At 39.2% G+C, this 22,523-nt stretch overlaps 1 protein-coding gene across 1 annotated transcript in view; it reads left to right on the forward strand.

The window, feature by feature from the left end:
* Nucleotides 1–22,523, forward strand: part of PLCG2 (phospholipase C gamma 2) — a 55,714-nt gene that overhangs the window by 14,434 nt on the left and 18,757 nt on the right. The window contains exons 3-20 of the mRNA XM_071440748.1: nt 1,573–1,713; nt 4,269–4,362; nt 5,481–5,528; nt 7,899–7,983; nt 8,729–8,812; nt 10,157–10,200; nt 11,320–11,392; nt 12,265–12,366; nt 12,520–12,638; nt 13,521–13,606; nt 14,506–14,626; nt 15,695–15,863; nt 17,704–17,808; nt 18,033–18,122; nt 18,662–18,840; nt 19,222–19,422; nt 20,693–20,812; nt 21,849–22,029. Coding sequence (XP_071296849.1) covers nt 1,573–1,713; nt 4,269–4,362; nt 5,481–5,528; nt 7,899–7,983; nt 8,729–8,812; nt 10,157–10,200; nt 11,320–11,392; nt 12,265–12,366; nt 12,520–12,638; nt 13,521–13,606; nt 14,506–14,626; nt 15,695–15,863; nt 17,704–17,808; nt 18,033–18,122; nt 18,662–18,840; nt 19,222–19,422; nt 20,693–20,812; nt 21,849–22,029 — 2,042 coding nt within the window. The remainder of the gene's footprint in view (nt 1–1,572; nt 1,714–4,268; nt 4,363–5,480; nt 5,529–7,898; nt 7,984–8,728; nt 8,813–10,156; nt 10,201–11,319; nt 11,393–12,264; nt 12,367–12,519; nt 12,639–13,520; nt 13,607–14,505; nt 14,627–15,694; nt 15,864–17,703; nt 17,809–18,032; nt 18,123–18,661; nt 18,841–19,221; nt 19,423–20,692; nt 20,813–21,848; nt 22,030–22,523) is intronic.

The raw sequence follows: 22,523 nt of genomic DNA on the forward strand, positions 1-22,523 counted from the left end.
TTTTTAGATGGTGGTATTTAGGATGGTAATTTGGATACATCTTTAGGGATCCAAGTGAGCCTCTGAATGGTAAAGGGATCAGAGTCATCATTAGGAGCTTTTGGTTCCTGGTCATTTATAGGCACAGTGTGAATTATTTTGGAAACATACAAATCTAGGCATCTTCACCAATCAGATATGCAGATCTTAGGAGATGTTTTCGTGCTGAGACATTAAAAACTCTACCTTGAATAATGATGCTTGGAAAAACTAATTTAAGAAAGATGCTTGTATCCTATGATTAGTTCAGGTTAACCTTTGAGGTCTCCTTTTCACAGTGTAAGTTGCTTAATGACTGTGAGAAAGGAGTGTCCGGTAGAAGTTTGGCCTGGGATATTTTGCAGAGAATAAGAAGTTCCAAGATGAATTAATGTTTCGTTATCAGGATTTTGTTGATGAACTTCCTTGCTTGTCTGTCCATGTTGGCATCATAGAAATGCAGCATTACACAGGTGGAAGCTTTGCTATTGTTCAGCTCACCTGTGTGGCAGCAGAGCTGCTGTTTCGTTATGTTGTAAAAGGTCTTCTGTTACTGATGAGGTGCTCATTTAAAACAGGGGGTTTATATTGTGACATTCTTAAACGGAGGGACAGAAACCCTCAGCTGTTTTCCTTGGATCTTGCTAGGTCTGATAAACACATTTCAAGAGCAGCCATGAAATGTTTTTCTTCACACTTTGTCCTGTAGCTCGTAAGTCAAGACTGTCCAGAAGTGGAAAGAGCTGTTTATTTCTCTGGTCCACAGGCAGAGCGAAACCACTTCCTCAGTTTTCTAATAAGTATCTTATCTTGAGAGCACACATATTTCTATTTCAGTGCTGTCTCCCTCCTGTTCTGCAGGCCCTGTAGCAAGGGTTTGAAAAAAGGGAGCTGACTTGGGAGGGTGTTTGCTTGTGCAGGGCTCCCATTCTGCTGTGCTCCAGTGCATACCTGTGTTCTCTGGAGAGCTGAGAGGTGAAAGGTTGTGTTAAATAACACAGATCTCTCTGGAGCTGGCCATCAGAAACCTCACAAACATTTTAATTATTAAGCTTGATTTGCTCTTTATATTCCTACTTCAAATATTTTTCTTGAAAGTACCAGTGACCGTACTGGCTGACAAGGTTAGCTGGCTATGTAAGATTTATGTGGATGGTTTAGGCAGGTAAGGTAGAATTGTATCTTTTCTTTTTTGTTTCTGAACAGTTTTCATGGCAATTGGAAAATTACTTGATTAGAGTTAATGCCATTTGTGAAATCACATTTTCTGTGACCCAAAGGGCCATGTGTATACACCTTGTCCATGGAAAATGGCAGTGAAATAATAAAAATATGACAGGTTATTTTTCTTCTTCTAGTCCTTTTCCACTATTGTCTGTTACTATTTATTTGTGGATTTATGGAGTGAAAACTGTCACAATTTGCATTTCTCATCCAATGCAGATGTGCATTTATATATATATAGCTATTTTATATGTTTGTGCATACTTTGAGTTATCCATCCTACCATTTCGGGCTCTGCAGTTGTACTGACTGAATATTGTTTCCTTTCAGTGGATCTGATGGAAATAAAAGAAATTCGCCCAGGAAAGAATTCAAAGGACTTTGAACGTTGCAAAGCAAGGCACAGAGAAGAACACTGCTTCACTGTTTTTTATGGAACCCAGTTTGTCCTCAACACCTTAAGTTTAGCAGGTATTTTTATCTTTTTTACCTTCTTCTTTAAGGTTACTGATTGAACAAGTCAAACACATTGATGGAACAGGAATGCACAGAATACTGTGGTTTTAACTTCTGCAGTTCAGGAATGCACCAGATGCTTAAAATCTGGAGCCAGAACTTTTACTCAGCCCTTCTTGTCTGTGACCTGCTGCATTTGGAATGTTTCACTTCCCAGTGGTGCCTTGTGCGAGTGTCATTTCTGATTTTTCTAGCAAGGTGGACTTATGCTGGTTAAATAACTCCAGTAAGGTTTTCAGCACTGAGGAGCAGAGGTAACATTGCCCTCTTTAGGGACAGCTATTCAGTGTGGCCAGAATATTGTCCTAACACTTCTAGTCTGGCCGAAATGATTTTGGATATAATAGCCATAAAAAGTTGCAGCTGTATCACAGAAATTTTCCTATCACCTATGGGCAATTGCAGACTAATTTGGAAAAATGAAGTTGTAGTTTGGGCCATTTGCGTGTGTGTCACCCAAAAACACTAACCCTCTTCTAAATAAGTACTAGGGGACCATAAATAAAATTGAAAAGTGATAAATTTAAAATTAAGAGATCTGTGTGAAACAAAGGGAATTTGCACCCTGTATCTATAGAAAGGGTTGGAACACTTTTTATTATAGGCTAGATTATCCAGGGTCACAAACCTAAAGATTTTGAAATGAAAGAGACCAAAGATTCAGTACAGGCTGAATACAATTTTCAACTACTGGAATTTACAAAGAGATTTCTTTTCTACAAAGTTTGTAATGGATCCTTGGTTTAGACTCATACAGAGAATTTATTTGGAGTCGTAGTTCTCTCTGTCCTGAGCATGAACACATTACCCATTTAAATCTTTAACTTAATTGCAAAATCTTAATGTGAGAAAAGGGGGAGCGCTTTCTAAGTGTTTAAATACTGACAGCTTTTATTTTTTATTATTTATGGGATGAATTTCTTTTAGGTTGCAGTATTAGAATACAAGTTTTCTGCAGTCAGATGCTTTTGAAATGAAAGACTAATCCTTTTTTAGAGGCTTTTAAGTAAGTTTTACCATTGTTGACTCAAGTCTGTGAAAGTTTTGAGTAAATGGCTGTGCTTACGTGCAGCTGTGCCAGGGACTTCAGCTTGATTTCCTCTGACAGCCCCTCCAGTCCCTCCCCCATGGCAGTTCCCAAACCAGGCCTCTGCCAATGCTTTGAAAACACTTGGTACCATGAGCTGTTGCTGTAATGCTGAACTGCAGAACAACATGATATAACTTTCAGTTCAGGGGGAAATCCTTTTTCTTGCTGAAGGGCTTTGTGGTGGTTCCTTAAAACAATATAAAAGAATTGTTCCTTGAGGGGAATGGTGGCTATCATAAGGGGCAGAATTGTCTTGGGAGAAGAATTGGTTTGGCAGTGGTACTGGGTGTTCTTTCCAAAATTGTGACTGATTGAAAAACATTTCAATGGGGAGCTGAGGCTGGGCTCCAGCTTCATCCTTGGGGGATAAAACATTGTTTGAAAGTATGTTTAAATAAAATATAATCTTCACCTTTTGAGAAACTTGTTTGCTTTGAAGGCTGATAAAAGATTTCAGCTCCTGAGTGAAAATAATTTTTCAGAGCTGGTTTAATTGAAAAATGCCTTCATGCAATTTCAGAGCCAGCCTGCTAAATCAAGTGGACTCTGCCCAGCTGAGGGCTGTAAAGATCACATCTCATGCAAGTTTATTGCAGCTTAGCTGGTATTTCCTAGGGAAAGCTGTGCCCAGCAAGCAGTTCCTCATCTTCCTTCTGTTGGGCTGAAGAATTACCAAATGCAATCATGATAAATGAGGAGGACTCTTCTGGTTTGGGAATTGGAAAGGCAAACTAATTTTAAACAAAACAAAGCAGTGATATACTAATATGCAGGGCAGGGAGGAAGATGTGCCTAACTTCTAGCTAGGCCACATAAGGAATTTTAGACCTTTTTTGGCTTGTATTCAAATGTTTTATATATGCTACACCAATTTTTTACATTGCTCCCTTACTGTTTATCTTGCCAAAATTTAGTCTGGAACAATCTGTGTTGAGGCATGGTTAAGATAAATAGCAGGTGATTATGTCAAAAGCCAGTATATTGCAATTTTGGTGTAGGTTGCTGGGAATATAACAAACCAGCTTTATGCCATAGAAGCACTGAGTTCTTTTGCCTGCGTCCTGCAAGTTGCTCTGATCTGGGCTTTTGCCACTTTGGAGACAGAAGATAGGAGAAGGAATTTTGATTGTGTTACCACAGGAGCTCAGCAGTAATTTTATAGTGTTTTTGCTGAAATATTGAAACTCTCCTACTCTGATAAAACTCTTCTAAAAGCAAGTATTTTTTGTCAGAGCTTACCTACCCCCAAACTTATGCTGTTTTTTATTAGCTTTATTAGTAGCAACATGAAGCTATACAATTAAATTTATCAAAGAGGAAGATTATCAGCAACTTTGTATACTAGGGTTTATCTAAACAAGTTATGTCTTGGTTTTGTGTTGATTTTGCTTGATGTACCATATCATATTATTTTTTTCAGCTGACTCTAAAGATGATACTGATAAATGGTTGTGTGGCTTGAATATCTTGTATCAAGAGGTCATGAGTGCTCCCACACCTGCAATCACAGAGAGGTATGTGGGCATATTTTCACTTTGTGAGACTGGGAATTGGAAGAGGAAAATCTGAATGAAATTTTTAAGGTTCAACAAGTGGTGCTTGTTACACTAAGAACACTTTCCAGTTAGTGTAGGACACTGAAACGTCATATGGAAATTCTCAATGTCTATTTTGCTACATAGGTGCTCTGGAGTCACAGTCTGCTTCATACACTAATGTGAACTTGCAATTCACCTTGTTCTTTGCACCCAAAACAAAATCTCTTCATGAGGTCACAAGAGCAGATGGTGTTTTTGTGTTGGCTTCTTGGAAAATTCAAAAGCCAGCCATATGAAGGTGAAACTGCACCTTTGTCCTTTAGAGCATGTTGTGTGTGAAACTGCTCAGGCTCAGATTGCCAGTTCTGTGGACAAGGTTTCAGTATTTCAGTATTTTCAGTATTTTTTGCTTTTCATCACTGCTGTTAGTGAGGATATGCTCTGCCTTTTCTTGCTCCCTGACCAAATTTTGCCTTTGACGCTGGTGTTGTCAAACAAGAGTAATTCCTGTTGAGGCTCTAGATCAGCTTAGCAGTGCAGTCATCTTTTAGATCAAAATTTTATATGTATTTATTTACTATTGGTGCAACTAAAAGTATTTTACTGTGCATCTAAAACTGACATGCCCTATAAAGAGGATTTTCTTTAAAATTCTTTAAAACCCTCTCCCTTCCCTCTAGTTTTTAATTTTTATGCATCTAACAGATATTTGAGCCAACAGCTCAAAGATAAATCTGGCAGAAATCATTGACTTTATGGAGTTACTCCAGTTTAGATTAGCTGAAGTTTTGGCTCACTTTATCCTCTTACTTTTTTACAGCTTCTGGTTACTCATTCTTTTCTGTCCTGCCCACCCTTCCCCTTCCTGTGTTGTTTATGTGACTTTAAAATGCAGCAAAGTACATGTTTACAAATGTGGTTAAAAAAACTGTCTGGATCCTTGAATGCTGCACTGGTAATGTTTTTGCTTTGCTAAAAGAGATGAATCTTAAGACCTTTAAGTATCTCTATTGAATTTTGTCTATAGATTTTGAAATTTCATTGGCTGTATATTCTTTATAATTCTATGATTCTTTTTCTCCCTCTTCTACAAGCTGGCTGAGAAAGCAGATCTATTCTGTTGATCAAACCAGAAAAAATAGGTAAGAAATTCTGTCTTTTTTCAGATTTAGTGACTTTTTGTTGCAGATTCTAACATGGAATGAAACGAAATAAAAAATTCATTGTACAAGATGTGGAGTATGAGATCTGTGAAAATGGCATTTGCTTTTGCTTTAGCAACTTGAGTTTTGCCTTTTGCTAAATACAATGTGTTCATAGCATTCCCTCAGGTTTATGTACATGGTATAACGAGGAAACAAATGATGGCAACTAAATATTTTAAATTTTAGCCTAGAATTACTTTGCCAGAATGAGCAAGGTGTTATTTTAGGGATTCAGCTTGGCTGGCAACTGCCTGGCCATGGGCTTGTCTCTGCCTTGTATTTGAACAGACCAAAGCCAAAGAATCACCTCTGACCTGGTGCTTCTCAAGTGAAAGAAGGCCCAGGGGTTCTAGCTCCCAGTGTGATGTGTGGCTTCATGTGTTGGGTTTCAGTAGTTCCTTTCAGGTCCATCTGTGATGTGGATTTGTAGCTTTTACACGCAAAGGAGACTTTGTAAAAAATGAATTCAGCTGCACACCTCTCCTTAGAGTTGCCAGAAGTTGTGACACTGAGAAGAATGTTAACTTTTCCTCCCTTCTGTGTTATCATTTCACCATGATTTTTCTCTTTGTCTGGAACCTGCATTTTATTCTAAAGTACAAATCAGTGTAGAAAAGCTCATGTTTTTCCTGTTGTGTACACCTTTTTCCAAAAGCAAACTGCAGTGAGGTGTTTCTCTGTGTGGCTGAGGCTGTGGTATTGCAGGAAATCACACCTTTGTGCAGACAGGCTGTGGCACTGTGCAGGCTGAGCTGAGACCCCATTTCAGAGCTGTGTTTCCCCACCTGGCCACAGTCCCATCCTGTACTGGACATTGACTTGTACCCCCTGATGCATTTTCAGAACTAACCCTGCAATGGGGGTGTGTTGTTGGGGTTCACAAAGCAAAAGCAAATGTTAGGACGGAGCAGCTGTGGCTGACAGTAGGTGTCTGCTGAAGAGGTTTCATTTGTTGATTTAGGATTGTTTTATTGCTACAAGGCAGCTTGGTTGGGACCATGGAGACTTGCACTTCTCTTCCAAGATGATTCATGCTTTTAGAAAAATTCTGGATAGGAGTTTGGGCTGAGGTCCGTTGTGTTCAGAACTGTAGGTTTTAGGGAGGCTAATTGTAGGGCTACCAGGCAAGTCCTGTTCCACAGGTTGAATTTTTTTCCAGTGGTAATGAAGCCCCAGCTCTTTGTTTTCTCTTGCCCTCGTCTGGCCAGAGGAAATGGCTTGTGCTTGGTGTTTAGTGTACAAATGGAGTGCTCCTTCTTGCTCCTAATAGTGTTTTTTTCCAGAGGTCTGGCGACGAGGCGGAAAGCCAGGAATTTCCTGAGTTCTAATCTGGCTTGGGCATGGACTTTGGCTTAGTTCCTTCTTGCTTTACCTCTTTCCCTCTTGCACAATGGAGATGAGAATACCTCACAGGGTAGCTGCTGGCATGGACAATGTCGAATGGAAGTGTTATTTTCATCTGTGTGCTGATTGGTTTTATTGCTTTCAAGCAACTCTGTTCTGACCCTGTGTTTGCAGAGGTTTAATGGCTTCTGAGTTGTCCTGTAGGCCAAGGCAGAGTCCCTCAGTCTTGTTTTGTTGGGAGCTGTTGGTATTGCTTTAATATTTTGTGGGCTTCAGAAATAGGACCCACATGTTTTGTACCCGTGCTCCCTTGACTTGCTGCCTTGCTGTTATCTAGAAAACTGGTTTTTGAAGTGTTGCTGGGATATCACTGGGCATTCTGAAACTCAGTGAAAAGAATCAGCAGGTCTATGTAAATGGAAGTGGAAGACTTGGTTGGGAGAGGAGAATGAGATCATGTTCAGGTGCTGCAGAATGGAAGAGTCTTGCTGCTGCAAATCAGCATTACAAGACTGGATAACATCTGGAGAAAAAGGTTAAAATGGTATTGAAAACTGGGGTTTTTAATTTTCTGTTTGTGCTCATCTCTTCAATACAGCCTTTGCATGATGTTTTCTGTGTCTGTAATCCAGTTTCAGTGGAGGAAAGGCTGCAGTTCATCTGACCATGTATAAACATCTACATTTGAGCTGATTATCTAGATCTGATTAATTGCTGAGAGAGAAATAACTATCTATGCAACATGGTTCTTTTAATTCCAAATTACTTGAATTGCCTGTTTCTCCATGTCTAGCTTGCTTCCATGTAGCTGTTAAGTTTATATTAGTTTACATGTATGTGAGATGAACCCTACACAAAATGTTTCAATAGTCACATTTTTCTGTCGATAAAAATATATGAGTAGCTGTCTAGACACAACACATAGTGGTGATTTTGCTATCTTTTTCTCCTTTTTTCCCCCAGTATCAGTCTTAGAGAGCTGAAAACTGTCCTTCCCCAAGTAAACTTCAAAGTGAGCAGCATGAAGTACTTGAAGGATAAATTTGCGGTAATTACCTTATTACTCAAATATGTTTGGTATTATCTGATAAGTGTTGATGTTTCTTTTTAGGACACTTCCTTTTTTTTGATTTATATCATGTATAGTTAAATAAATTATACTGATTAATCTGTCAGTTTGGCTTTGCCTATATCTGAGGGTATAAGAAAATACAGACATAAATGTTCCTTCTTTTCATTGTGTGGGTGACCAAAGCCAACATTGGGTTTTGAGCTCCAGTACTGAGCAAGTACGTAGAAAAGTATTTTATCTTTCTTTTTCTTCTGTATGAATTTCATCCTATTTTTTTTTCAAAATGATCAAATAATAACCTTTTCTCTCCAACGAATGCCAATATTAATAGCTTTTGAAGGTCATTCCATTCCTACAGGAACCTTGAATATCCCCACCCTTTCCTGCTTTCCAACTCTCCACCCTCAAAGCAGACATTCTTGCTTCTGCTGGCCCAGATCACAATGACTAAATGATGCTCTACTTCTCTCTTGGTCATGGAAGTGGAGTAAGGGTGCAATATGCAAGGCCAAAGATGGAGGCTAGAGCACTATGTCATAAACCAACATCTGTTTTCTTGTTTGTATTCTTAAAAGCATAAATAAATGAAAAAAATCCTGGTGATTAAAAATAAAGTTGCAGTAGAACAGAGAATGCCAACTGGAGTAAGAGTAACTTGTTCATTGTGCAAGGGGCAGTTTAAAGGAATTCTAAATTCACTGTGTGCTACTTTCTGTTGTAGGAAATAGGTGCTCACAAGGAAGAGCTTACTTTTGAACAGTTTCATTTGTTCTACAAGAAAATCATGTTTGAACAACAGAAATTGGTAAGCTTTTCATAAATTGTCTTCATACCATTCAACTTCTGCATCAGAGTAGTCAGAGCTGGTTTTCTTTTTGTTTGTTACTGATTTTATTTTTTCCTCATTCTTGTACCAGAAAAAGAGTGAGTGCAGTACTCGATGTGTAGATAACAATCAGTGTCAGCAGTTGGCCTAAGGAGATGAACAAGTCATTCATGATGCTTCTTGTGTGTTGGTAGTAGAGATAGGCACGGACATTACTGGGTTTTTAGGAGGAATTCTTTTTGTGAGTTTATTCAGGATGCTGAATGTCTTTTCATTAGGTTTGGCTGGTATTTTTTACTGGTAGAAGCAATTCCATATTGCAGATTAGCAGCAGCAAGTCCATTACAGGACATGCATGAGACAGTCCTTGGGAAGCATAAATGCTGTGGAATTACATTTTAGCTAATTTAAGTGGGACACTGCCTGACTGTTTCCTTGTATTTGCTGTACAGATTCATGAAGCTGGTGGAAACTGCATACTTTTAGTGACTCTGAAAGTTAGGAACCCTTTAAAACTGTGTGAAAACACATAATTTGAAATTACTTGCATGAATGTCTTTCTTCACTATGTGCTCATTGTGGATTCAACTTTAATTTTGCAGATGCTAAAGTAGAAGCTTCGATAGTCAAAGTCAATGCTGATTTTCTGGCAATACAGCTTGTGCTGTTTAAAAGTGATGCTGAAATCATGGTGAAGTGATAAAAACCCTAGATTAACTGGCAGGATTTTAGTTTTGGCCATGAAAGTCCTCTTAATTATCCTGAGCAGAAAGCTGAAGAGTAAAACACACAGCAAGGAGCCTCTCTGACTTCTTTAAGCTCCTGTTATTGCCCTGTGTGAATCACTGCAAAGAAATTTCTCAATTTGCTTACAAGTGCTTTGGGTCACTTGATAAGTTTCCTGCAATCTCTAACAATGCTGTGCCAAGCTAGAAACAATTTAGGTTTTATATTCACTTGAATAAATGTGATGAATGATACTTAATTCCAGTTTTTCTGCGATATCAAACAGTAAAAGCTCCCCAGAAATTTGACTGCTTGTGCTTTGTCAAAGCAAGTATTTTGTCTGAGAATTGTGTTCACATTGAAAGGCCTGAAGTGCACTTGCCAGCCTTGGCAGTATGTTTTTTCTTCTACATTTAATTAAAAATGTGTCTTGCCAACTTGTGTGCAACTTCTCTAGAGCAGACAGGCATTTATTTCCCCTTTACAAACCAATAGACATTATTAGGTGGACTTAGATAGAAAATTGGGTATTCTTTATCTTTTTTCCCTTTTTTATGTTTGATTTTTTTTCTTTGTTTGTTTTTTGTTTGTTTTAAGATTCTTGATGAATTCAAAAAGGATTCCTCTGTTTTCATTCTTGGGTGAGACTCTTCATTTGCATTATTTTTCTGCATTTTCATATGGCTGTAGTGTTGCAGGATTGTTCATATATTACCTCACATTTTTTTAAAATTTTATTTTTTGTTCTAATGTTTTAGTAAGTGAAAAGAAATCATGAATATTTTTGCATTCAGAAAGGTGAACTTACATTGGAAGTAAGTCCTGGTGATTGCTTTTTGCTTTCTGACTATAAAAATGGTATGGACTGAAGTTGCTTGTCCTCTGATTTTATAAAGAGCTGAACAGAGCTATAGAAGGGCCATTTGATGCAGAAATTTTTGCTTCAGTGTGGAGAGTGACTGGTGAACAGGCTTTGCCTAGAGCTGAGCTGAATGCTGATAGCAATGGTTTCTGCATCTTCCACTTGATGGACTTCAAAGTCTATGTGAGATGTGTACAGCATGAAGAAGATCCCAGGCATTGCCAACCCACTGATTGTGGATTAAACTGGTTTATCTTAGTTTTGAATATGACACTAACAGATTAAGGAAGTAACTGTAAAATTTGCTCTGAGTATACTGAGTATTTCCTTAACTCGGGGTCATGTAATAATTAAACTGTGAGGCTGCTTAAAAGCACAGATTTGTAAGCACCTTCCTGGTACCAGATGCTGCTGCATTTGTGACTTACAGAAGGCCCATCAGTGATATCACTTTTCCTTGGTGCAGCTGCACCTTGCCCCCTTTTTCAGAAGATTTTGGTCTATCACAGTAGTTCATCTAAGTATTACAAAGAAGGAATTACTTGTGAAGTGTGGCTCTGTGATTATTTAAAAGAAGCTTTTCCCTGTGCCTCAACTAAACTTACCAAAACCCTGGTCAAGTTAATGCAGCTCATTTGCTACAAAGCAATGACTACAGATTTGGTGATTTTCCCAATGAATCCCTCTCAAATGTACATCAGGAATCCAGGAGGCTCAAAATAAGTAATTGGATAATATAAGCCTACTCTAAATCCCATTGAAATGATAAAAAGTCTCTTGCTGGTGGCAGCACCTTTATACTGTAAATCCAAGATACAAACCCATGTCATCTTCTGCTGTAACATCTGATTAACCTCTCTTATTTCTTTAGCTTCACTTTCCCTTTCTTTTTTTAAAGAAATACTGACCGTCCAGATGCTTCAGCAGTTCACCTCCATGACTTCCAGAGATTCCTGCTACACGAGCAGCAGGTGGGAAGGTTACAGAAATACTGAACTCTTTTTCTTGAGGTTGTATCACAGAATTCTGTGATCATTAAAAAGAAATGTGAAGAGTCATAGAATATGATTGATGCCACTGTAATACTGGGCCTTGGAAAGATTTCTGCTTCTCCATTGAAGTCCACAAGAACTATTATTTTTCATCTATATAAAGCCTCTGAAAGTGCACCAGAGGACAAGAGGGAGGACAAAGTAAATAAGGTTTTAACAAGCCTCCACTTAGTCATGTAGATAAACAGACAAGGTTAGAAATAAATGCTGTGTGCAGTCAGAGATGAATGCCTGGTCTGGTCACTGCTGTCACCAGAGGGGCACTGGGGTAGTGCCTTGGCCATGGCCCCATTTTTGCAGCTCTCACATTGCTGCCTGCCTGCATTGCAGTCAGAGGTAATTTCCTATTGAATGGAGCCGGTTAGATGTCCTGTGCCAGCAAGCAGATAAGGATGAAGGCAGGGATTGGAAATGTGTTTTCATGGATTTCTATAATGTTATTTAGCAAAGACTCCATGTGAAAAAATGGTGCAGTATTTACTGGCACTGCTGAGCTCCAGGTTTGCAAATGTGATTGAAAAGTGAGACCTACACTTCCTGTGTAAGCTTGCTACTTTCTTTTTCTCCCAATTTCACGTTTTCAAAGGATGTTTTCTAAGGCACTTAGAAATGAGAGAGATTATAGTTAAGGCATGTTCAAGGAGGCCAGCATTTTTTCCCTGTCAATGCACTTAGTTACTTACATAGTGTGTCTCTCTCTGTAGATCCCTCTGTTCCTTGTTTGATTTTTGTACTGAATAACACTACTTCTAAAGTGGTTTTTTTTTTTACTGTATTGCAATTATCTGAAGGAATCTTGGGCACAGGATCTCAGTAAAGTCCGAGAACGAATGACAAAGTTTATTGATGACACTATGAGAGAAACTGCTGAACCTTTCCTCTTTGTTGATGAGGTGAGATAATGGTGCTTTGTAGTAGTTCTCATAGAATTATTTTACAGAATTTTCACTGGGTGGCAGGACCTGTAGTCCCTTCTTGCTGCATTGCTGGGTTTCTTTTATTCTCATTGGGTAAAAATGTTTAAATTCAGTCTCTTTGTATTGTAGTTCCTCGCTTACCTATTTGCAAAAGAAAACAGTATTTGGGATGAGAAATATGATTCAATAGATGTGCAGGACATGAATAATCCTTTGTCCCACTACTGGATTTCCTCCTCTCATAACACGTAAGTTACCAAAAGTCCCATTGTCTATCCCAGTTCAAACAAATGTAGGAATGTGAGAGAGACAGTAAATTATGCCTGAAATGTCCTGTGTGGATATGTGAAACCTTCCTACTGTGTGGTCTAAATGTAGCAAATGGAGTTTCTGTGACTCTTTTTTCCCCTTCTCATAAGATCTTGGAGGTTTTGAGATAGAACTCAGCTGCCAAAAAACCCAAATCCTGGTAAAAAATATCAAGTATTGAGTTGAAACTGTTCTGAAAGCCTCTCTGCTTTCAAAAATTTAAGTTACTAAAGGGGCTTCCTTTTTTTCCAAGCACCAACAGCCTCACTGAGCTCATGCCAGAATTCATTAATTGTAAAAAGTATGTGATGATGAGTTAGAACTGTCTTCAAATGAAGGGGATTTGCTCATCTGGCACTGTAGTGGAAAACAAGCTGTAAAGAGAGGGAGGAGAGATGAACAAATAAAATAATGCAGGGAATGCAATAAAGTGGATATGGATATAGCATACAGGTGTATTTTGAAGTATAAGATGTGATATTACTCTAAATACCTCCCACATGCTCATGCATGAACATGATGAGGTTTAGGTGGGTTTCAAAGCTCATGATTTGCTCTCTAGAAGGATGTCAGGGTTGGTTGCTATTTAGATTGAGTCTTTAACCTGCTATAATTTGGTCTGTTCAAAAACCTGATAGCATCAAGTTCAGCAAAGTCTGTTTCTTCCATCAGAATTAGAAAAACCAAACCAACAACAAAACGACAACAAAAAAAATCAACATACATTGTCCATAATAGGAAGCAAAATGTTCCCAGTGGGTGAGTGAGAACTGATTGAAATTGACTGCCTCTCTTTTTTAACATTTCCTTTTGCTCCTTAGATACCTGACAGGAGACCAGCTTCGCAGTGAATCCTCCACAGAAGCTTACATCAGGTGCCTCAGGATGGGATGTCGATGTATTGAGTGTGAGTAAAGAGCTTGTGGAGTGGTTTGTAACATTTGGTCTGTACAAGTAGCTCCCCTGCTTACCAAGAAAGAAAAAAGAACTGAAATCAAGAACTGCTTGCTTTCTGAATATGAAGTTAGTAATATAAAAATCACTGATTCCTAAATTGTTTTTCTTATGTCTCACCAATGCCTTGTTCACTTCCTCTGATTCTTGTTCCCAGGCAGTTTTAAGAGAGTCTTCCTAAATCTCCTCTCACTTTACACCAAAAATTCAATCCTGAATCTATATGAAAGCTTAGGAATTAAGCTGGAGTACTTGTATAGCATAGATAGTTTATTTACCTTCATTGTAATACAGACAAGCCTAAGGCACAGAGATTTTTGTGATGTTGTGCCTTTTGTCATCCTGTTTAACTTGCTTGCAAATCAGTTAATGTCTTTGTTCTCCAGCAATTGTGTATGTGTCTGCAGCTCTGTACTTGTGTTCCTTATGGAGAATTTTCACTTCAATTTCATGTTGTTTATTTGACTAATGCAAAATATATCTCAAATTAGAGTTTCAGGGTTGAAATAAACGAAAGACAGAAGCTCTCAGCTTGTCACTTGTTGGAATGTATTTATCCCTGGAAAATTACTGTAAACTAGTAGATTGACACTATAGTTGCCTGAATCTCTTATTTCCAGATTCCCACACAATAATGCTTTGGAAACATTTTGTAATGTATTTTATTTGTCTTGCTGTTACTTAAGTAAACTCAGTTTCCTCTGTGAGAGAATAAATTCATCTGATGGAATATTTTATTAGAATATTAAGGTCTATGAATCTGTATATAGAACACTGAAGTTTTGGATGTACTCTTCTTACCAGAGTAATTTAAGGAGCTCTCTTACTTTTCCCACTGCTTATGTTTCCTAGTGGATTGCTGGGATGGTCCTGATGGGAAACCCATCATTTACCATGGATGGACACGGACAACAAAGATCAAATTTGATGATGTAGTGCAGGCAATCAAAGACCATGCCTTTGTTACATCTGAGTAAGCTTTATTTTCCTTCAGCCTGTTTTCATGTGCTTAGACCTTTCTGAACTCGATTTCTCTGTAATCTAGAGCAAAAAGTAATCAGAGAATAATGGATTCCAATAGCCTTCATTATTGCCACATGTGGGTGTTTAATAGATGCTGTTTTGAGGAAGAGTCCCAGTGCATAACCATTTGTTGCTAAGGAAGATAGTGAATACCCTGAATTATAGTGTTTCCAGCTCTTTTTTGGGTCTTCTTTTATTAAGTTGCAAGTGAAACTTCAAATGCTTAATAATATGTCTTAAATCTTACAAAAAATTAACAAAATGGTACAATTGACAAAGAATAGTCTGTCACATGGTGTTTCTGTTGTAGGGAAGGTCTTAGCTGAGAAGATACAGAACTCCTAGCATGTCTCCTGAAGTTGTAACATCAGTTTAGAGCTGCATCTCTGCCCTTCTTTAATTTGTGCTGAGATGTCCTTAACATGAAAAATATTACCCAATAATTGGGGGAGAAATCAAGCTGTCAGTGTCTTGTTTTTCCATGTTACCACTTGGACACAGAGAGGCAATATTTTCCCATGTGGCTCAGTGTCTGCACAGGAACTTTGTGTTAGTGACAACCATAACATGGGATGCATTATAGTTTCAGACTCTTCTCAGAGTACATGTGAAGGAAAACAGACATGATTTTGAGGAGAGGAGAAACAAATTTTCACATGATAGTGCTTTAGCAGTGACTCTGCGCCCAAAGAGCTTGGAGGGAATCTTTGTCCTTAATATCCTAAGATATTAAAATCTTAGCTGGATAAAGTTCTGAACAACCTGATCTAACCTAGGAATTGGGCCTTCCCAAAGAAGGGGTTTGGATTAGATGGGCCTTCACAGGTCCCTTCTGACCTTGGCAACTCTGTGATTGCACATCTGTTATTATTTGTTGTGTCTATATCTTCCTTTTGTCTTCTTGTTTCCTTTAAATATTTTCTGTCATCTGGGGGCTGAGGGAGGGCGTTGTCTTCCTTACCTTGCCAGCTGTAGCAAAAAGAAATTGTCTTCATTCACTTGGTTTTGTCTACCAAAGATACCCAGTGATTCTGTCAATTGAAGAGCACTGCAGTGTGGAGCAGCAGCGACACATGGCCAAAGTGTTCAAGGAGGTGTTTGGGGATCAGCTTCTGATGAAGCCTGTTGAAGCCAGTGCAGATCAGCTCCCATCACCAACACAGCTGAAAGAAAAAATCATCATCAAGGTAGGCTTGCTTTGTGTGCTGGGGGATAAAATAGGAGAATAAGGGCAGGAACCTGAAATATTGTTCCTGACTTCATAGATTGGTTTCAAGAAACCCCTTGCTTGAAGTGTTTACTGGTTACATTTGCCAGTAATGTACAATGTTCTGTAAAACTCTGTATTAAAGTGCTTCCTCTTGGTTTCCTTTGCAGTAAGTGTTGGCAGTTCAAGTGCCAGATCAAACGTCAGCTCTTTTCTAAAGGTTTTCCACCTCCTGAAATGTCACTGCTAAATTTCAGCGAGGGTTCACTGCTGCAGATGTTCGCCACACACTCATCACACACGTTTTACACCATGTGGCCTGCTTAAAAATGATAGAAGTATGTTCTTGAATAGGAAGATAGATCAGTATTACTATTTTTTTTTTCAAAGACTGCCCGTCATCCAAGTGAAACCCAAAGTTCTTGCGGCTGCACACTGAAGTTGTAAAGATTTCACAAATTGATGAGTGTTTGCTAAGTCAGTGTGATTTAAATATGCAGTTTAGTGAGCCACTTGTGAAACACAGAGGCACTGCTCTGAGAAGGCTCCCTGTTAGTGTAGGACCTTGTGGGTAGTGCAGGTGTTTTATGAGCTCTCTTGTGCAACAACAACACAACCAAAAGACTTCTCAGATTGAAACTGTGGTAGAACTTTTCAAACAGCAAAATTTGGTGAAGAATCTCAGGGCTGCTTGCTATCCCTATAGTAAAATAATAATTACTTTTGTCTGTGCTTCTGTTTTCTTGCTCTTGTAACAGTATTGCATCCTATGTATTAGATATCTGAATGGAAAAAAAATAGGTGTAAGAATATGCTCTTGAATGTAAGATTGGAAAAACCAGAACCCCACTACAAGGTGGAAAACTTCTGTGCTTAAGTTTTTGGGGATTTTTTTGTTCTCTCCACACTGTCTGTTGTTTCCCTGCAGAGCAGAGAGGGGACTTGCATTAGGCACATGATTAATAATAATGTGACAGATCTGATTTAAAAGGAATTAAAACTATCATGAGTGTGCACAAGAGAACATCCATATCACTCTGTGCTGTCTAAAAGAGCAGTGATGAGTCTTTAAATAGATCAGCACCTGCCAGTGAGCTGGTTGTGTTTTTGGCTTTTGTTTGGAAAATGTTGTCAGTAAACAGTCAGAGGCAGCACCTACTTCACTGGCCTGTGAGATTTTTCAGATAGGCCTGTCAAAATGAAATCAGCCAAGAGTAGGCTGTGCAGAACTGAATGTGGTTGAGGTCTGATATGAGGTGATTAATCCTGTCATTAACTGCAGTTACGTAATTGATGTTGCCTGTGGCCCCTTGAGACACTTTTGTGAACTCTCTAAAGAAAGTAGAGCTTGGGTTCTTTTTTCACAAGAGATTTCCCTTGTACTAATTTTTCTCGTAAAAGAGTGAATTCCTCATTCATTTTAATTCCTTATCTTTTCCTTTTGTTTTGAGCTTTGTTCCTTATGTGCTACTTTCTGCAGAAGGATTCCTCTTTATCCTTATTTCTTGATATGTGTCACTTCATGTTTTCTGTTCTCCAAAGAATAGGGAGATCTTATCAAACTACTTGTTTCTTCATTGCTTCAGTGATACCTCTGCTAGTTTTTTTTAACTTTTATTAATGGGATCTAAATTTTAAAGAAACAAGTTCCAGCCCTGTTATTGCTTGTGGAACAGCTGCTGTTACGATAATGACAGAAGGTGGCTGTGCAATAGAGAGAGATATTCCAGTAACTCTGAATGTGCTGAAAGACTATGATTGATTTTATGTGTGATTATCTCTGAGTGTAGAAATGTTGATTTTTTTTCCTGTTTTTAAAGCACAAAAAACTGGGGCCAAAGGGAGACATTGATGTGAACTTGGAAGAAAAGAAAGAAGAAAAGAAGCAACAAGGAGAACTTTACATGTGGGACACAATAGAACAGGTACTATTTCTATGACATCTGCTACATGATGTTAATCAGTTCTGTAATACTGAAAATTTCCATGAATTTCCTTAATATTTCTGTAAGTAATATTGTCGGCTGAACAGGTGTGGATGAGGGGAAGAAAGTCCTTTTTTTATTGTTGCACCCTGTTTGGAGATTGTGGTTGACAGTGGTTAGTGAGTTTCCCTCTGTTAATGATTTTAATATCTCCCAACTTTCAGAAATGGACTCGGCACTACTGCGCTATTGCTGATGAAAAGCTTTCATTCAGTGATGATATAGAACAGAGTGCTGATGAAGATTCATCCAAGGTGATGGCTGTGTTTTATTGTTTAAACATGTTCTTTTTTTCAGATTATTTCAATGTCTACAGATGTATGTTTTTTATCCTGATGAAATTTTAGAGATTCTGTATTAGATAGCAAGTGTGGGGATAAAAACAAACTATAAAAGGGTCTTTGCGAAGGTCAACTCTAGGTAACCCTATTTTTAATAAAATAACTTTTTCCTTTGGTTAGTGGAGGACTTGCAAGGAGGAGTACAAGGACAATGAAATATAACTTCAGTACTTCTGTGCTAATGCTGATGTTTGCACTAAGTGTTTTAAGTATTACTGCTATTCTCAAACTAAGCAGAATGAACTCATGTGTATTGTGTTATTAACGTGTTACTTGGCTGCTGTGGATGGTAAAGCAGGCTAATTATAAAGGTGATTGACTGAAGAGCTCAGGCCTATGAAGAACTGAAATCCTGAAATAGTAGATGGTTATATATAACCAATAAAAAGTGCTTAGTTTCAAAGTCATAAAACTAGAAATGCGCTATAAAAAATTCTTATTTTCTGGTCTAGGAGGTGAAACGAACTGAACTGCACTTAAAAGAGAAATGGTTCCATGGGAAAATGAAAGGGGGGAGAACAACTGCTGAGAAACTGCTCCAGGAATATTGTGCTGAAATGGGTGGCAAGGATGGGACATTCCTGGTTAGGGAAAGTGAAGCTTTCCCTGATGACTACACCTTGTCATTCTGGTATGGTCATTGTCATACAGATGTAATGGGGGATTTGTTTGTCTGGGTTTGGTGTTTTCTTTTTTCTTCTGGTTCGAACATTATGAGGAGTAGTGTCAGATGGATTTCTAACCCAGAGAGCTGTCAGACCAAATTTTGCAGAGTAAGTTTATGCCAGATTTTAAACTACTATCAGTTGAAAATTACTGTTTTTGGTCCTGTAACCTCCCTTGTCAGAATGTTTGTTGCTTGTTACTTTGGCTGTTTTACGAGATGACACAGATTTCTTGCCTCTTCACGAGTTCCCCAAGTAGTTGACCAGGAATGGGTGGGGAAATGCTTTGAAAAAAGAAAATCTGTTACAAACCCTGTATTTCCCTTATGCCCCCTCTACTCCTTCAGGAGGTCAGGCAGAGTCCAGCACTGCCGGATCCGTTCCACCGGTGATGGGGACAATGTGAAATACTACCTGACAGACAACCTGACCTTTGACAGCATCTATGACCTCATCCAACACTACAAGGAGGCCCACCTGCGATGTGCTGAGTTTGAGCTGCGCCTCACCGATGCTGTGCCCAACCCCAGCCCTCATGAGACCAAAGAGTACGTATGGAAGCCAAGCACGACTCTCATGTCAGTGTCCTTGCCTTGCTTTAGGTGGGAATTTTGCATAGAAAATTCCCTGGATTCAGGAGCACACTTCAATGTTGCTTGTCCATGGAAGTTTGAGGAATAGGCTTCCTGAAAGATGCTGAGGGAGAACAATGACTTTGTGAGAACCTGGTACAACAAAGAGTGGTGACTGGGAAAGCAAATTTCCTAGCAGCAACTGGAAGATCAGTGAGAACTGTAATGCTGTGGAAATGTGCCAATTCTTCCTTTGTCTGTGCAGTGTTTTACAACACCCAGTGGGTTGGGTTGGATGTTCAGTAGTTGGCTGTGGTTTGGCAACTAAGTGGTCATGGCCTGTGCCATCTGGAAGCTCTGTTCCTGGGGCAGTGAGCCCAAACAGCTACATTTGCCTAACCCCACCCTCCACCTCACCCTGTCAGAGCTGGTTAGGCTGACTTCACCCCATGTGATAGGAGCTAAGCACAGTGTTTATTTCCAGCTGGTAATTGTCTGCCACAAATCCTGGGCAGAGCTTGCTCTTGTTTTTTGGCAGAGCATTGTTATCGCTGCCCTTTGTTTTGTTTTCTGTGCAGTGGGCAAAAGTAAATATTTGCATGTAAAATACTAATCAGTGACTTTAAAATTCTTTTTTTTTTGTCCCCCTGGGATCTGGGAGTCACTGACCACCCATAGATTACTTTGGAGGCCAGTGAGAGGGGAAGGAGAATTTAAGGGTTAGACTTTCCTGCCTTTCTGCATAAGCTGGAGATATATTGCCATTATAAGTGGCCACAGCTTCACTGAAGGCACATTGGATCCAAGACAGGTCCATCCCTATGGTGAAAGATAAAATCAAGCTCTGAATAAAAATACAAATCCCTGGTGTCTTTCTTTTGTCTGTGTTTAGGCTTTATCTTAAATCTACTCTGTCAAAATGGAATAAATGCTGAAAACCGAATGGCAGACTAAAAGCAGGATGCAGTGCCTTTGTTTCAGGAACAAATGCAGATTTATGTTTTATGATTTCAGACAGACAAGGTGTTCTGATATATTCTTGATGCTTTCATCCAAAATAAACTGCTGTCTTACAATGTTTTGTAATAAACTGCTGTCAGAGGTGCCAAAGTGGGGAAAATCTAATGCATAATTTTTCTTAGGATGTTTGAAACTCTGTTGTTAATAATGCTGTCTGTTATTTTCTAAAAATGACATTTGACAAGTCTTGTAATGCTTTGCCCATTCTGGTTTTTCACTGCTGCAGTTGGTACTATAACAACTTGAGTCGGGGTGAGGCAGAAGACATGCTCATGCGAATTCCTCGCGATGGAGCCTTTCTCATTAGAAAGAGAGATGAACCTGATTCTTTTGCCATGACTTTCAGGTAAGAAAAGACAGATAGGACTACTTTCTTGCCTAGCAGCCCAACAATATTCGGGTTTTCCTTTTAAAAAAAATAACGATCTTTTTAGAGACATTATTTTCTTGCTTTCAAACTTTGAATAATTAGTGTGGTTGATTTGTGCAGCAGGTCCATGTATGGAGTGTGTGCAAGAGTTAATTTGTGACTGGCCTGAACCTTTATGCTTTTATAAAGATTGTTTGAGCACCAGCTGTCCCATACAGAACAGTGGGTGGCCCTTCTTTCATTCCCTGAGACTCCTTGCTAAAGAGTGTTATTTCAAAGTTTCCTTCAAAACTGCAGAGCAGGTGCAGGTTCATCAATGATTCTATGTCCTTATCCCCTAGAAATCCTGACCTGTCATAAAACTGAAATGTCAAAGTGAAATTGTTGGCTCCTCTTGCCAGGGGAAATAGTTTTGAACAGTTTTGTGGTTCTTGGAAAAGCATTAAGGAAATATATAGAACTGTGATGTTCTGCATCATGCCTTCAGATCAAATTGTGTTTCTCTGAAAATGCATAGTTTAGCAAAATATAAAGTTGCTTACCTATATGCCTATTGTGTATTGAAGTTGTCCAAAATTCCCCAGTCTCCTGTTTACTATGGGGTGAAATTTTCTGCTGTTACCAAGGTGGACATTGAAATAACTGGAGCCGCAGCATCTCAATAAAACCATTTCACACCAGGGAGAACAAGGAGTACCAAAACTTCAGCAGCTTGAAAAGAGTATTGGGATATTTTTGGATGGGATGGTTGTCAATGCATGGTTTTACTGCATTTATCAATGCAAACACAAACCTTATGTTCAAGCACAAGAGATTTTTTTTTCTTTAAAAACTGATTTCCGTAACTATCAAAATAATTATAATAATCATAATAATTGAATAAAAGGCTTTGTTAGAGAGAGAAGTCATGTCACTTGATGAAGGTGCACAAAGCAGCTGTGGTGCAGCTCAAAGCCCTGGTGCTCTCCCTGTGAGCACTGCCACCTTTCCCAGCTGTGCCCTTGTTCTGCAGGGCAGAGGGGAAGGTGAAGCACTTCCGAATCCAGCAGGAGGGGCGGCACTTTGTGCTGGGCACCTCGGCGTACTTTGAGAGCTTGGTGGAGCTGGTGACCTACTACGAGAAGCACCCGCTGTACAGGAAGATGAAACTGCGCTACCCCGTGACAGAGGAGCTGCTGGAGCGCTACAGCACGGTACTGGGATGGACTGGGATGGGCTGGGATGGGCTGGGATGGGCTGGGCTCTGGCTCTGGGACGGGATCTCTGTGGGACGTTAAGCAGGTCACTTTCTATGAGATGGAGGTGGCTATACTGACTTCTCTCACAAAGGTGTGAAAAACAGCTTCATCTTTGATTAAAAGCCAACTCTTGCCTTCCCCATGATTTGATTAGAGAAGCCCCACTGTGTACTGGCGGTCATTGCACTACTAAAATGGGTTTTTGATAATAGCCTTGCCTACAGTTGGCCCTGTCTTCTATTTGCCGAAGTAGGCATTGATTTTAAAATGATCATGCAGATGCCAATTGCTCAGTTCTTCAGAAAAAAATGAAGTATTCTGCTGTGCCTCTCACTCTGGACATTTCAGGGATGGTGTCCCACTGCCTTCTTGGTAAAAGATACCTCTGAAAGCTCACTGTGAGATAAGCATGAGGAAATCTCCCCAGGAGACTTGTCTCTAGCCATTGA

The sequence above is a fragment of the Agelaius tricolor genome, unplaced genomic scaffold (genome assembly GCF_023055355.1).
Source record: "Agelaius tricolor isolate 1412-34295 unplaced genomic scaffold, bAgeTri1.0.p SCAF_15, whole genome shotgun sequence".
Lineage (NCBI taxonomy): Eukaryota > Metazoa > Chordata > Aves > Passeriformes > Icteridae > Agelaius > Agelaius tricolor.